At 43.9% G+C, this 15,443-nt stretch overlaps 1 protein-coding gene across 4 annotated transcripts in view; it reads left to right on the forward strand.

The window, feature by feature from the left end:
• Positions 1 to 15,443, forward strand: part of ZCCHC14 (zinc finger CCHC-type containing 14) — a 215,938-nt gene that overhangs the window by 104,820 nt on the left and 95,675 nt on the right. For all 4 annotated transcript variants that reach the window (XM_033941595.1, XM_033941594.1, XM_033941597.1 and 1 more), the window contains exons 7-8: positions 3,133 to 3,187; positions 11,543 to 11,804. In XM_033941595.1, the coding sequence (XP_033797486.1) occupies positions 3,133 to 3,187; positions 11,543 to 11,804 (317 nt within the window). The remainder of the gene's footprint in view (positions 1 to 3,132; positions 3,188 to 11,542; positions 11,805 to 15,443) is intronic.

Raw genomic sequence — 15,443 nt, forward strand, 5'->3', positions numbered from 1 at the left:
TCATCTGCCCCTTAAACATCCTCCAGTGGTTTGGGATCTTAACTTGGTACTTGCTCATTTGATGAAACCCCCATTCGAGCCGCTGGCACAGGCTCACTTGAAGTATCTTACTTGGAAGGTTGTGTTCCTTATTGCTCTCACTTCTGCCCGTCGGGTCAGTGAGCTTCAAGCCTTGGTTGCGTACCCACCTTTCACTGTCTTCCATCATAAGGTGGTCCTCCGTTCCCATCCTAAGTTCTTGCCCAAGATTGTTTCTGATTTTCACATCAACCAATCCATTGTTCTTCCTGTGTTTTTTCCGAAGCCCCTTTCTCACCCTGGAGAAGCAGCTCTGCATTCTCTTGATTGTAAGCGTGCGCTGGCCTTCTACTTAGAGCGCACCGCTCCCCACCGTACTGCTCCCCAGCTGTTCATCTCTTTCGATCCAAATCGCTTGGGTCGCTCTGTTTCTAAGCGGACCATTTCTAGCTGGTTGGCCGCTTGTATCTCTTTCTGTTACGCTCAGGCTGGTCTCTCCCTACCGGGCCGAGTCCCAGGCCACAAGGTCAGAGCGATGGCGGCGTCTGTTGCTTTCCTCCGCTCAACTCCCATCGAGGAAATATGTAAAGCTGCCACTTGGTTCTCGGTTCATATGTTTACCTCGCACTACTGTCTAGATGCTTTTTCCAGGCGTGACGGCTGCTTTGGCCAGTCTGTTTTACAGCATCTGTTCTCCAGAATTACCAACTTTCCCTCCATCCCATTGTAGTTAGCTTGGAGGTCACCCACATATAGAGAATATGCTGCCTGCTTGTCCTGGGATAAAGCACAGTTACTTACCGTAACAGGTGTTATCCGGGGACAGCAGGCAGATATTCTCGCATCCCACCCACCTCCCCGTGGTTGGCTTCTTTGCTTGCTACCTGAACTGAGGACACGCTGAGGAAACGCATGTCCTAGGCAGGGTGGGAGGGGCACGCACACATGCGCGGGCCAATTGCAAGCCTGAAGGTCTTCGAGCAAGTCTGCTTGCGAAAACGTCTGCTAGGGGGCTCCTTCGGTGACGTCACCCACATGTAGAGAATATCTGCCTGCTGTCTCTGGATAACACCTGTTACGGTAAGTAACTGTGCTTTATTTTATTAGCTATTCAAATGCCACCTATTAAGGTTATCTAAGCCTGCAGTACCAAAAATTCCCCATAAAATCCATTAACTTCAAATCAACAAGTTGTATCGTGTTATATTTATGCTTTAGAAAATATGAATATACTAGCTTTATAGCCCGTTACATTAACGGGTGCTAGAATATATGTGTGTGTCTGTCTTTATTTCTTTCTCTCTCTGTCTCCTTAGCCGCTTTCTGTATTTCTGTCTTTCTATCTTTCTTTCTTTTGGCTGTCCATCCCTTGCGTGTTCCCCCTGACCTTTCTCCCTTCTTTTTACTTCCCCTGTGTCCATCATCACCCCTTCACTGCTCCCCTTATCCATCAGCAGGCCTTTTCCCGTTGTTTTACCTCCTCCCTGTCTATCAGCACTTCTTCCTGCTCCCCCTGTCCAGCAGTAGGCCTCCCTTCCTTTCCCCCCCTGTCCATCAGCACCTCTTCCTGCTCCCCCTGTCCAGCAGTAGGCCTCCCTTCCTTTTTCCCCCCTGTCCATCAGCACCTCTTCCTGCTCCCCCTGTCCAGTAGTAGGCCTCCCTTCCTTTTTTTCCCCCTTGTCCATCAGCATCTCTTCCTGCTCCCTCTGTCCAGCAGTAGGCCTCCCTTCATTTTTCCCCCCCTTGTCAGAGGATCCTAGCATCTGCCAGCTATGATTTGGATTTTTCTTCCCATTTTGCATTTGTCCACATTAAATTTTAACTTGAATTTGGATGCCCAGTCTTCCCATTTCCTAAGATCATCCTGCAATTTTTCACAGGCCACATGCGTTTTAAGAATTTTGAATAGTTTTTTTTTTCATTTAGTTCTTTACTTTTTTATGGCCAGACGTGATGAGGGAGCTGGATGCGCGACAGAAGGCCGGGGCTCGCTCCGCCCTCTTTTTCTCTCACCACTGAGGGCGCTGGGGGCTCGGAGGAGAAACGCTAGCAGGCAATGTACTACTGCTGCTGGGGGTTTGTCAGCGGCAGCGGGGGAAAACTTCCCTCAGACAGCGCTCGCGCCCTACCGCATGTGCACCTCCGCCGCACACGCTCTCTGCCATTAACGTGTTCAAGTATGGCTCTGGAGAGTTTGCAGCAGTTTTGTTGCGAGCGTAGGTTCTGGGGAAGGATAGCAACGGCGGCGGCAAACTTACAGGTTTATCCTTGAGATGGCAAGAGCCACCGCAGCCGACAGCCTCCACACCCCCAGAAGTCAAAAAGAGATCTTAAGTGCTGGAATCGGCGGCTCCTCTCAAGATCTCCGACTGCATCGGACGTCCGACGCAGGTAGGGATCCTGAGAAGAGCCGCTGGCAAGGAGCAGGGCACACCGAAGAACAGCACGGCTGACAGCCGCCGCGTCCGACATCCGCCTCAGGGGAGGAGAGAGAGTGTTTTGCGCACATGTGCACTCCTATCTGCAGTGCCCTACAGAGCACGGAAAATGGAACACGCGATGGGAGTGCGCATGCGCGGCTTAGCCTTTTATTATATTAGATTTTTTAATGTATTGAATATTCAGCTTTTTTTCTATAGGTTGTAGATTTGTTCTTATGTACAGTACCCCAAGTTCTTGTATTGTGTGTTATGCATATTGATTTATTTTTCCCATAAAGGATTTTACACTTAGCATCCCTTATATTGTATACTTTTCATTATTTAATATATCTGTATTGTATTACATGTCCTAAAATTTTTGATTCTGCTGCTCTGGAAGCTTTTTCTTTTCACTTCTTCTTGCTGCCCTTCTCTGTTCTTTTATGAAAAAAAACAACATATTGATTACTGTTTAGATCAGCTGGCTTTAAACTCAAGAGTTGAATTCAAAATGGAATAACTACTTGCTACATAGGAGGAATATTTTAAATATGCACTAGGAATATTCTCTCTCTTCAACCTTCTGTTTCCCACCCCCACCTTCCACCTAATTCTTGTTGACATCATTCACTGTACATTTATTTGAGTCAATTCATCACTGCTGACAATTAACTGCCAATTTTCTTCTTCCCAGATCTTGGCAATACATCACTTCATAAAATGAATGCTACTGTGGCTGCAAGTATAAGGTGCAGTATTATTCCTGAGAATGGGGTTAACATAATTGCTTGGCTACAAATAGATTGAGTACATATGTTTTCATTTTACTGTACACAATGTTCATTGGACTTTGTTGAATGCTTTTCTACTTAGAGTACCAATATACAAAATAATCCCAAGACTCTTAAGTTAAACTGTTTCAAACCAATTCAATATTCCATATCCAAACTCAATTATTTCCATTATATCAACTATAGACCTCAGAAACACCACTTTACCACCCGTACTGAGAAACTTTTAGTGGGGAGATTTACGTGTTATATCCTCACCAGTCTAAGTTGAGTTTTCTAATTTATTATTATTTTTTTTTAATATTATGAGGTTGCAGAAGATGACTCAACTTGTCCGCTAGACAGTTTTTCTCTCCTTGAATGTAGACAGCTTTGAGGACGGTGTTGTGAAGGATTGCCCAATTCCAAACCTTCAGAGCTTCTTGACAAAGAGGGAGAGATCCTGTTCCTCCCTGTTTGTTGACATAGTACATGGCGACTTGGTTAACCATCCGAATGAGGGCTACCTGGTCGTGAAGAAGATGTTAAAAAGCTTTGAGAGCATTGAAGATCGCTCTGAGTTCCAACAGATTGATATGACACTGACGATCCATGCTGGACCAATGGCCTTGAGTACGAAGACCGTCGAGATGAGCCCTCCAAGCGTAGGTTGAGGTATCTGTCTGAGGACCTTCTGATGAGGGGGTGTCTGAAACAGTAAACCTCTGGAGAGATTGGAAGAGAGCATCCATCAGCGGAGAGACTGTCTCAATGAAGGCGTGACTGAAATGTGTCGAGAGAGTGGTTTGCAAGCCTGTGTCCTCTGAGATGCCAGGGTCCACTGAGGAAATCTGAGGTGAAGTCTGGACACTCAATTCCTCGCCTCTTCATCACATTTTTTTCTCAGTGGGGAACTCCTCAGATCTCTTTGCATCTCCCCACAACCACAAACTGCCTCAGTTCTGCTTCAGGATATACTCTTCTCATCGCCTCAAGGCAGATGCTTTTCTGTTGGAATGGACAAATCTCTTCCTGCATGCATTTCCCCCATTCCCTCTCATTCTCAAGACTCTTGTCAAGCTCAAGAACGATCAAGCCACCATGATTTTCATAGCTCCTCGGTGGCCCAGGCAACCTTGGTACTTCCTTCTACTTCAACTTAGCAGCAGGGAGCCATACCTTCTACCTATTTTTCTGTCTCTGCTTACACAGAGTCAAGGTTCTGTACTTCATCCCAATCTGCAGTCTCTGCACTTGACAGCTTGGTACCTCTCAACATAACTCCTCTTCAGTTTTCTCAACTTGTTCGAGACATTCTAGAGGCTTCCAGAAAGCCTGCCACTAGGTAATGCTAGATTTTCTACATGGTGCATCTCTCATAACATGGAGCCTCGAGATACCTCATTGGCTTCTGTCTTGGATTATCTTTTGGACTTGTCTACCTCTGGCCTCAAGTCTACATCTATTCGAGTCCATCTCAGTGCAATTGCTGCTTTCCATCAGCTTCAAGAAGGGAAACCCCTCTCCGCTCATCTGGTGGTTCCCAAATTTATGAAAGGACTTTTCAATGTTAAACCTCTTCTCAAACTGCCTCCAGTGGTTTGGGATCTTAATGTTGTCCTTGCTCAATTGATGAAGCCTCCTTTTGAACCAATGGCTTTGGATCATCTCAAATATCTCACTTGGAAAGTGGTGTTTCTAATTGTCCTCACATCGGCTCGAAGAGTCAGTGAGCTGCAAGCTTTAGTTGCTGATCCACCTTTCACAGTTTTCCATCACGACAAGGTGGTCCTCCGTACTCATCCAAAATTCTTGCCTAAAGTGGTTTCAGAATTTCATCTCAATCAATCCATTGTACTTCCAGTATTTTTTCCAAAGCCTCATTCTCACCTTGGAGAATCAGCTCTTCATACCCTGGACTGTAAAATTGCTTTGGCCTTCTACTTGGAACGCACCAAACCACACAGATCTGCTCTTCTTCAACCCTCTCAAGTGCTGAATTCATAGGATCCCTACTCAACACTACTCTTCTATGGGCTTTCCTACCCCAAAGACAAAACACCTTGCTTCAACTTTGCAATCATGTGTCCACTCTGCAAGAACAATGATGCATCTCATGGATCACATGGCATCCACAGTTCATCACTCCCTTCGCACGACTTCATCTCAGATTAGCTCAGTGGACCCTGGCATCTCAATAGTCTTGGACCATGGATCCCTTATCCCAACAGATCAAAGTCACCTTACCTCTTCGTCAGTCTCTCCAGTGGTGGTTGAATCTGACAAACCTCTCCAGAGGTTTGCTGTTTACAGCAAATTTCTCCAACCACACGAGTTGTCACTCAACTCCACAGTCTTGCACCACATCTTCTCTCTTTGGGGGACTCCCCAGATAGACCTATTTGTGTCTCCCCACAACCACAAGTTGCCTCACTTCTGCTCCAGACACTACTCTCATCATCTTGAAGCTCATGCATTTCTTCTAGATTGGACAAACAAAGTTCCTCTATGCATTTCCACCAATCCCTCTCTTTCTGAAGACTTTAGTCAAGCTCAAGCAAGATCCTGACAACTCCTTAGTGACCCAGGCAACCTTGGTTCTCTCTTCTACTTCAACTGAGTGCCAATAATCCAATTCCATTACAGATCTCTACTCAGTCTAGGTTCTCTTTTGGATCCCAATCTGCACTTAATAGCTTGGTACTTCTTGGTCTGACTTCAGCAGATTTTAATCTTTCTGACTCAGTACAAGCCATTATAGCTGCTTCCTGAAAGCCTTCTACTCAGCAATGCTATCAACACAAATGGATACACTTCATTTCATGGTGTAATCTCTATGACCTGGTTGCTTCCTCCTCTTCCCTTCCAACTTTGGACTTAAACCACTTAAGTGCTATTAGTGCTTTCCATTCTCCTTTCAACAATAAATCTCTGGCCACTCATCCACTTATTTCCCAGTTTATGAAAGGACTTTTCAACTCCAAACCTCTGCTCAAGCTGCCTCCAGTTGTCTGGGATCTTAATGTTGTCCTGGCCAGTTTGATGAAACCACCATTTGAACCACTGATGTTAAGATCCTGCCACCTAGTTTAAAAAAATACATTTCAGTGTTCTCCCCAGAAATTTTTTCCAGCCGGGTGGCATGAAAAAGTAGCCGGGTGGGGCGGGGCGGGACGGGGAAATTTGGTGGTGGTGAAAATTAAGGGCTCCTTTTACTAAGCTGCAATAGCGTTTTTAGCACGTGCAGAATTGCCGCGCTACACGGCTAGAACTAACGCCAGCTTAATGCTGGCGTTAGTGTCTAGCGTGTGCGGCAATTCTGCGTGAGCTAAGCGCACGGTAAAACCGCTATCGCAGCTTAGTAAAAGGAGCCCTAAATGTGTACTATTTATATTAGTTAATTATTATTAGTTATTTTCCAATGCTCAATATGACTGCCTTTCTTAAGGTTTGACACTTGTTCCATAATATTTTTATTAAATTTAAGAAGTATCCAATTCTAGAAGTGAATAATTAGATATTTGCCCTCTTTCAAATGGTATAGAGCAGCGTCTCTCAAACTTTTTTCAACTCCGGCACACTAAACGGAGCAAATGTTTTTTGTGGCACACTAAATGCAGCAAATGTTTTTCATGGCTGGAAAAAATTTCTGGGGAGAACACTCATGCCGTTAGTTTTCAAGGTCCAATCACGTCAAAGAATGATGCTTATCTGGGCAGTTGTATAATAAAAAGAATGGTTAAGATAACATTGTCATGAATCAGAGGGATGGTTAAGATAACATTGTCATGAATCAGAGGGATACATACCCTGTAGGTCCTAAAAGCAGGCTTGTGGATTAGATATAAACTATGAAAGCAGTGGCGTACCTAGCATATGTGACACCCGAGGCCCATCATTTTTTTTACACCCCCCACCATCTGTATGAAAAACATGATTTTTAGTAACAATCCACACATCACACAAGAGTGTACCTAGGAAAAGGCAGCGTCTTACATATTGCAGTGAGCAGTACATCAATATACCCATTACTAAACAAGCCAGACTAGTACAGATCAATCCTACACAGTCAATCCTAACTGAAAACCATTTCTTTCAAACACACAGAACACAGAAAACACCTTCGCCTAGTATGGAATATGTAATCACAAATTAACCCCTCTCCCTTTTACAAAACTGTAATGTGGTTTTTAGCCATAGTGGTAACAGCTCAGACTCTCATAGAATTCTGAGCAAATACCACCATGGCCGGTGCTAAATAAATGCTCTACAGTTTTGTAAAAAGGGGGATAAAACAGAAAAACGTAGACAAAGGTTAAATTGAACCACCAAGAAGCTGGACTCTGCATACAATGCAACACCAAAGAAACAGCGATGCATCTCCCCTAAAGCAAAAAAATAAATAAAAATAATTTTTTTTTACATTTACATTGTCTTCTCTGGTTTCTGCTTTCCTCATAGTCTTGTCACTCTCTTCCTTTCATCCACTGTCTACCTTCTCTCTGCCCCTTCTATATGGCATCTTCTCTCCTTGTATTCCCCTTCCATCTCTCCCTTCACCCCTATTAATCTGGCATCCATCATCTTCCCTTCACTCCTCCAATGGTCTGGCATCTCTCTCCTCTTCTTCCCTTCCCTCTCCCACACCCCCATGGTCTGGCATTTCACTCTCTCCAATCCTTTCCCCCCCACTTCCATCAGCATCTGTCCCCTTTCTTTCCCTCCAACCCAATTCCATCCAGTATCCTTCCCCCTTATGTCTCACTCTCCTTTCCCTGCACACCAATTCCATCAGCATCTCCCCCCCTTTCTCTCCCTTCCCCACCCTTCCATACCACCCTGACCCCCTTTTTCTCCCTCCACCCCCCTTCTATGCTCCTCTCTCCCTCCAAACCAGCAAGGTCCCATGATGACTGCTTCTGTTGCCTATGCCTTTGGAAGATGTAAGTGACATTGGAGGGGGTGGGCTGGCAGACACAGGGAGTTACGGCAAGGTTCCGCAATGACTGCAGCTGCCGGTCCACCACTTCCAACGTCACTTACATCTTCCGGAGGCAGAGGCGGCAAATGCAGTCATCACGGGACCTTCCTGCACTTCAGTGCGGCTGCCGACTCAGCAGCTGCGCTGATGTGCAGGTGCCATTTAGAGCAGCTCAGAAGGTTCTGGATCCAGCCAGCTGTGTACCCCCCCTAGGGCTGGCCCCGGGGCGGTCTGCCACTGTATGAGGGGACAAAAAATAATATAAAGAATGGATAACTTGACCAATTTAGACATGTCATACAATTATAACCACAAAAATATGTCATAAAATGTAATTCTAAACTCAAAAGACTCCAGACAAAAAGCAGACTAAAGAAAGGAAACCAGAAAAGACCAAACCCGTAGTACTAAAATTCAAATGCTAAAATCGGACATGTCCATTATGAAGAGACGTGTGGATCACTGCTAATTATAATGAGTGAGTCTTTAAAATATGAGACGGTAACGGATAGCCAGACCTGGTGGACGGAAGTGATAAATACTGGAGCTAAAACCAGAGCACAGTGATGAAACTTGAATGGAAATATGGATACCTATTTAAACTTTTGAGTAAAATTGCGATGCAAACATGTCATAGAAAAGAATAAATAATGTGTAAACTAAAAAACCAAGAACAACATGTTGTAACACCGAACTCAGAATTAATGAAATAACATACTAAAAGAACTTACCCCCCCCCCTTAAAATAGGGCATATACATACTTAAAATGATGGCTGTTTACAAACAGTATGCCTAGACTATATAGACCTAAACAGGGCAAAAGTAAACATGGGAAATGAACAGTGTATCGTGAAAACATAAGCCGATAGTAGCTCAAAGACAAGCTGACTGGGTAGATGAAAAGTGAAATCTGGGAAAGATCTAAATTATTGTTCAAATGAGTTTCTATTAAAACCAAAGAATAAAACCACAGCACTCAGGAAAGTAAAAAAAGGAGAGTAAAATGGACTTACCGAAAAGGTCTCTGCACTGATGAGATAAACTCGTACGCAGAATAAATGTGAACACGTGACAGTGGGGCTATATTTGATCCGTTGAAAGAGGCACCAAAAAAGTGTCGGCAGTGGATTGGATGCACACTGATAGGGGAGGGGCATCGGGCTGTTAAAAAAGGCTGCTTTAATAAATAAATGAAAATACTGGTGAAAAACTAAATAAAAAACCAAAACCATGATAAAATGCCGAACCTGACTGCAAGTGGTAGTGAAAGTAGCATAAGGCACCCGTACTACTGTTAGTGACAGAGCTGCTTAGAATAAAGAATCATGCTGTACATGAGGAGAAAAATAAAGAACCATGCTGTACATGAGGAGAAAAAAGAAAGAATGAGGTGATAAGATGTAAAGTGCTGGCCCCTCACTGCACCACTTGATAAAACTAAGGAGCGATGTTCTAGAGCAGGGGTGCCCACACTTTTTGGGCTTGCGAGCTGCTTTTAAAATGACCAAGTCAAAATGATCTACCAACAATAAAATTAAAAAAAAAAACACAAAGCACACTGTACGTATAGAAAATGTTAATTATCATTCCTATTGGGTTTTTTTCAGAGGTCAAAGCAGATGACTATGCACTGTCACCTCAGTAACAACCATACAAAAATAGACAAATACCCCCCTCCCTTTTTACTAAACCACAAATAGCAGTTTTTAGCGCAGGAAGCTGCGCTGAATGCCCAGTGCTGCTCTCGACGCTCATAGGCTCCCTGCGCTAAAAACCGCTATTGCGGTTTAGTAAAAGGGGACCATAGTGTAAAATATAGACAGCAGATATAAATTCAAACACATTTTGATCACTAAATTTAAAATAAAATCATTTTCCCTACCTTGTTGCCTGGTGATTTTCATGAGTCTCTGGTTGCACTTTCTTCTTCTGACTGTGCATCCAATCTTTCTTCCCTTTTTTCAGCCTGTATGCTTCCTCTCCTCCAGACCTCATTCCCTCCCTCAACTTTTTCTTCCTCTCTCCCTGCCCTTTCTTTCTTTCTCTCTTCATGCCCCCTTTCTTTTTTTCTTTTTTTCTGTTTCTCTTCTTTCCTTCTGTCTCCCTACCTGCCCTCTTACTTTCTTTCTTTCTCCCTGTCCTCCCCCAAGCCACTGCCGCTGCCATCGAAGAACAGGCCCCCAAGCCGCCGGCGCCATCGAGTAACAGGCCTCAAAGCCGCCCCAAGCTCTCCCTGCTTCGGGCCGACCAGCATTCCTCTACCTGACGTCAATTCTGCCGTCGGAGAGGAAGTTCCGGCCCAGCCAGGCAGCGATTGGCTGGCCAGAACTTCCTCTCTGATGGCAGAATTGACGTCGGGGAGAGGAAGGCTGATCGGCCCAAGATCGCGATCGACCTATTGGGAGAAATGCTGCCGGGTCCTGCCTTCACGGAAACAGAAAGTAGGCAGGACCTGGCAGCAAGAACAGCAAATTGTAAGCTTCACTGACCTGTCTCCCGCCTTAGCCCGTAGTGAACGCATGCTCCGAGGCTCTTAACATGTGCGTGCTGGCTTCCCTTCTTTTCTCTTCTCACCTCCCACCGGACATAACTTCCGGTTTCGGAGGGAAGAGAAGGGAAGCTGGCGCACACACTTAGAGCCCTGGAGCATAAGTTTTCCAAGCCGTTTTTTTGGGGTTTTTTTAATGTTGAGCAGCCGCGGCAGCAACAGAATTCACATCAGATGATAGCCAGGCGGTCATCTAAATTAGCTGGGTGGAGCGCCCGGCTAAAAGGCCATAGGGAGAACACTGCATTTGTTTAAAAAATAAATTGATTCGCCACTCTCAACTGTTCTTTTCAAATATGCTACAGTCGGAGAAGTTTGCTACTGCAGAAGAGTGATCACAGGATGATCACAGTATCAGAGGACCTCAGCACCTGATCTTGCAACAGTGAAATTTGGTTTCTAGCCTGGACAATTTAAACTAAAAAGGAAATTTATTAGTTTTCTATATAAGTGTTGATCCTCATTGGTATTTAAATTCATATTTGGTTTTGAGTTAAATGGTGTGGTGACCCTGTTAGTCTATTTTTCAAGGTAATACCTTGAACAATAATAATAAAACAAAAATATAGAAGAAAAAAAGGTGATCACCTTTTTTTTTATTGAACTAATATAATGTATTTTATGCTTAGCCTTGCCCTCCTTTCTTGTAATAAAGGAAACTTCTATTTCACAGCCAGTAAGAAAAGTCCAAATGATTTATTTTGCCTACAGTATGGGTATTGTACAAATTAACACATTAAATCCACAGAAAATAGTTTGAGATTCATACAGGCTTGTTTTTGTTCCATATTTTTTTTTTTTTAGGCCTATATGTGGAGTGGCTAGCATTCAGTCTTCTCAGATAAGCACCCCACATCATTCTGGTGCTTTGGTTCCCTGCCCTCATTCAGGGAGTTCCAGCTCTTCCCTGCCCTGCCGTCCCCAGATGGACACACCACCTGCCATACTAATGACTTCCAGTCTTCAGAGTCCTCAAACACAGGAACAGCAAGAAATTTTGGAGTGGCTCAGGAAACTGCGTTTGCACAAGTACTACACTGTCTTTAGTCAGCTGTCAATGAAGAAGGTATGCTGTTGTCTTTATGAGAATAAAAATGTTTTATTCCTTTTTTAGCTAATTAATTTTCAAAGCAATATTGGACTCAATATCAGAAGTGGTTAAGAGTAGAATGAAATGATTATTAGATCCTATATACAGTAGACTCTCTGTTAACCAGAACTCTCAAGCAACCAGAAAAAAACCATAAATACTGTAATACTTAAAATAAAATTGATTTCTGGTAGAAATTTAAGTGTAAACTTGACACGCCACACTTGAGTACGCCCACACTTTGCCTACCACATGTCCAGTAGTTTGTTTGGAACAGTTTATGGTATGGCATAGTATAGGGTATAGGTATAGTATTTGGAATAACCTCCCTGCCCCGCTGCAGAACCTAGGCTCATTCCAATTATTCTGAAAGCATCTGAAAACCTGGCTTTTCTCCAAAACGCAAAGCTATCTATTTGAAATGTAAAGCTAGCTATCCTCTTCATAACCTCTAAATTCTTATGTCCTTCCCTCATTTATTGAATTTACCTGTAAACCGTGCCGAGCTCTATCTTTATGGAGATGATGCGTATACAAACGTAAGGTATAGTATTAGGCCTATTTTTAATAGTAACTCTCAAGCAACCAGAAACTACATTTATCCAGCATCTATCAATTCCAATGGGTGCTGGTTAACTGAGAGTCTACTGTAGATATTAAATTAATGTGCTTATTAATTTTGGGGGCTCTCTAGAACAGTGTTCTTCAACCTTTTTACACCTGTGGACCGGCGGAAATAAAATAATTATTTCTTGGACCGGCAAACTACTAAGACTGAAATTTTTTTTTTAAACCATCGCCGCCCCATCCCCGCGAGCTCGGTCCCACAAACCATCTGATCCCATCTGCACAAGCCTCAAATAGTTATGATTTTATATTGAACATATTTTATTAAAGTATAAAAAGAAACAATATTCTATACAATTGTCATTTTATAAATACAAATAATACAGGGCAAAGATCAACAAAACCCTGTCTCCCCTCCCCTTCACATATATCCCCTCTACTAGAAAAATGAATAAGCTAAAATATTACAGAATGCTACACAAATATCATGTAACAGAATAACACAGTCACACATGACAGGAATGGTGTTAGGGGATTGGAACTAGGGCAACTGCCCCCTGGTCAGAGAGAGCCCTAAGCCAGCTGGAAGCTAAAGAAGCAGTGTCTGGGCTTTGCACTCCCCAGTTATGTCTAGCAAGATACATACTTCAAATCTGATATATTTGAATCACAAGATAGAAATAAAATTATTTTTTTCTACCTTTTGTTGTCTCTGGTTTCTGCTTTCATTGCCTTTTCACTCTCTTCCATCCAGCATCTGCCCTAAGAACATAAGAATTGCCACTGCTGGGTCAGACCAGTGGTCCATCATGCCAAACAGTCTGCTCACGCGGCGGCCCTCTGGTCTAAGACCAGCACCCTAACTGAGACTAGCCCTCCAGCGCACGTTCTTGTTCAGCAGGAACTTGTCTAACTTTGTCTTGAATCCTTGGAGGGTGTTTTCCCCTATAACAGCCTCTGGAAGAGCGTTCCAGCTTTCTACCACTCTCTGGGTGAAGAAGAACTTCCTTATGTTTGTACGGAATCTACCCCCTTTCAACTTTAGAGAGTGCCCTCTCGTTCTCCCTACCTTGGGAGAGGGTGAATAGTGTTTATCTCTACTAAGTCTATTCCCTTCAGTATCTTGAATGTTTCGATCATGGCCCATTTTAATCTCCTCTGTTCGAGGGAGAAGAGGCCCAGTTTCTAATCTTTCGCTGTACGGCAGCTCCTCCAACCCCTTAACCATCTTAGTCGCTCTTCTCTGGACCCTTTCGAGTAGTACCGTGTCCTTCTTCATGTACGGTGACCAGTGCTGGACACAGTACTCCAGTTGAGGGCGTACCATAGCCCGGTACAGTGGCATGATAACCTTCTCTGTCTCTTCAGTCCAGCATCTGCCCCTTCCATCTCTCCTCCTGCCCCCCCCTCAATTTGGTCTGGCATCCATCATCTTCCTTCTGTTCCCCTCATGGTCTGGCATCTCAGTCCTTCCCTCCCCCCTGTGGTTTTTAGCATCTCTCTCTTCTCATTTCCTCCACTCAGATCTGATATCGTTCTCTGCTCTCTCTTCCCTTTTCTTCTCTGTTCTTCCTTCTCTATTTTCTGCCTCCATCTAAATTAAATTCTTTCTTGCTATTTAGTCCTGTTTCCCTCTTTTCACTGTCTACCCACAGCTTGTCACCCCTTTCCCTCACCCCTCCATTATCTTACTATTTTCTTCCCCCTTTATTTATCTCCTCCTTCCATCCAGTATGTGTTCTTTCCCCACTTCCATTCAGCATCTGCTCTCCCCCTCTCAATTGACATCCATCTGCCTTCTGCTCTCTCTCCCTTCTTCTCACTTCCATCATCTGCCCCTTCTCTCTCCCCCCCTCCAACTTCCATTATCTGCCCCCCTTTCCCTCACCTTTGCAGGTCACTTTCTTTCCCCTGAGGGTGGCTCATGTCAGAGGGGAAGCTTTGGCCGAGTAGAACCGCTTGCAAGGAACAGTGGAACTTGCTAGATTGATGTCGATGCTGGGGTCCGTTGCCGTTCGAAGAAGAAAAAAAAAAAAGGTGGAAAAAAGGGACCTGCAAAGGCGAGAGGAAGGGAAACCTCCAGGACAGCTGCTCTTTGCCCTCCTTCAGCGGCCCAAGAGTCCAGACCAACAGCGGCAGCTCTGTGTACTTTTAACTTCGGCACAGAGCTGTCCCTAAGCAGTAGTTCAGCGCGGTTTCATGAGGTAGCCTCGGGGCCTTTGCTAGGCCGGCCCACATCGCATCATCGAAGCGGGCCGGCCTAGCAAAGGCCCCAAGGCTGCCTCATGAAACCGCGCTGAACTACTGCTTAGGGGTAGCTCTGTGCCGAAGTTAAAAGCATACAGAGCTGCCGCTGCTGGTCTGGAGGTGCGGAGACAAGGCAGGAGACATACGCGGTGGAAGGAAGGAGTCCCGGCGAAGGCAGGAGTCCCAGGCAACAGGAAGTTGCAAGTCAGCTGACGCCGGCCTTTTGTTGCGGCGGGGACCGAATCCTTCGCGGACCGGCAAGATTTTTTTGCGGACCGACACCGGTCCGCGGACCGGCGGTTGAAGAACTGTGCTCTAGAAGGTAAGTAAGTATTTGCTTTCATACAGCATAGTTTCTTTCATACAGCATAATTGACAATAGGCAGCCATAAATTTTCCTTTGTAAAAAAAAAAAAACAGCTAATAATATTATACCCAGCATGCTTTAGCTTTGCTGATTAACTATTTTTTTTTTTTTTATAATTCTTTATTCATTTTTAAACTTTCAACAAGTGTACAATATAAGTAATACATAGATTTACTAACATCACTTGATAAATTTATCAAGATCATAACAAAGGTATATATATCTAAACCCTTCTTCCCCCCTCCCTTTCCATACAATTATTTAATTGAATCAATCTTTGTCATATTTCTTTTTTTTACATTTTTATTTATTTATTTTTTTTCATTTATATAAACCCTCCCCTTTCCCTTCCAATCATAAATAATGTTAATAAAATGGTGTTTATTCATTACAAAACAATGTCAATGGCCCCCATATTTCATTAAACCTTTTAT

This window comes from Geotrypetes seraphini, chromosome 4, assembly GCF_902459505.1.
Source record: "Geotrypetes seraphini chromosome 4, aGeoSer1.1, whole genome shotgun sequence".
Taxonomy (NCBI): domain Eukaryota; kingdom Metazoa; phylum Chordata; class Amphibia; order Gymnophiona; family Dermophiidae; genus Geotrypetes; species Geotrypetes seraphini.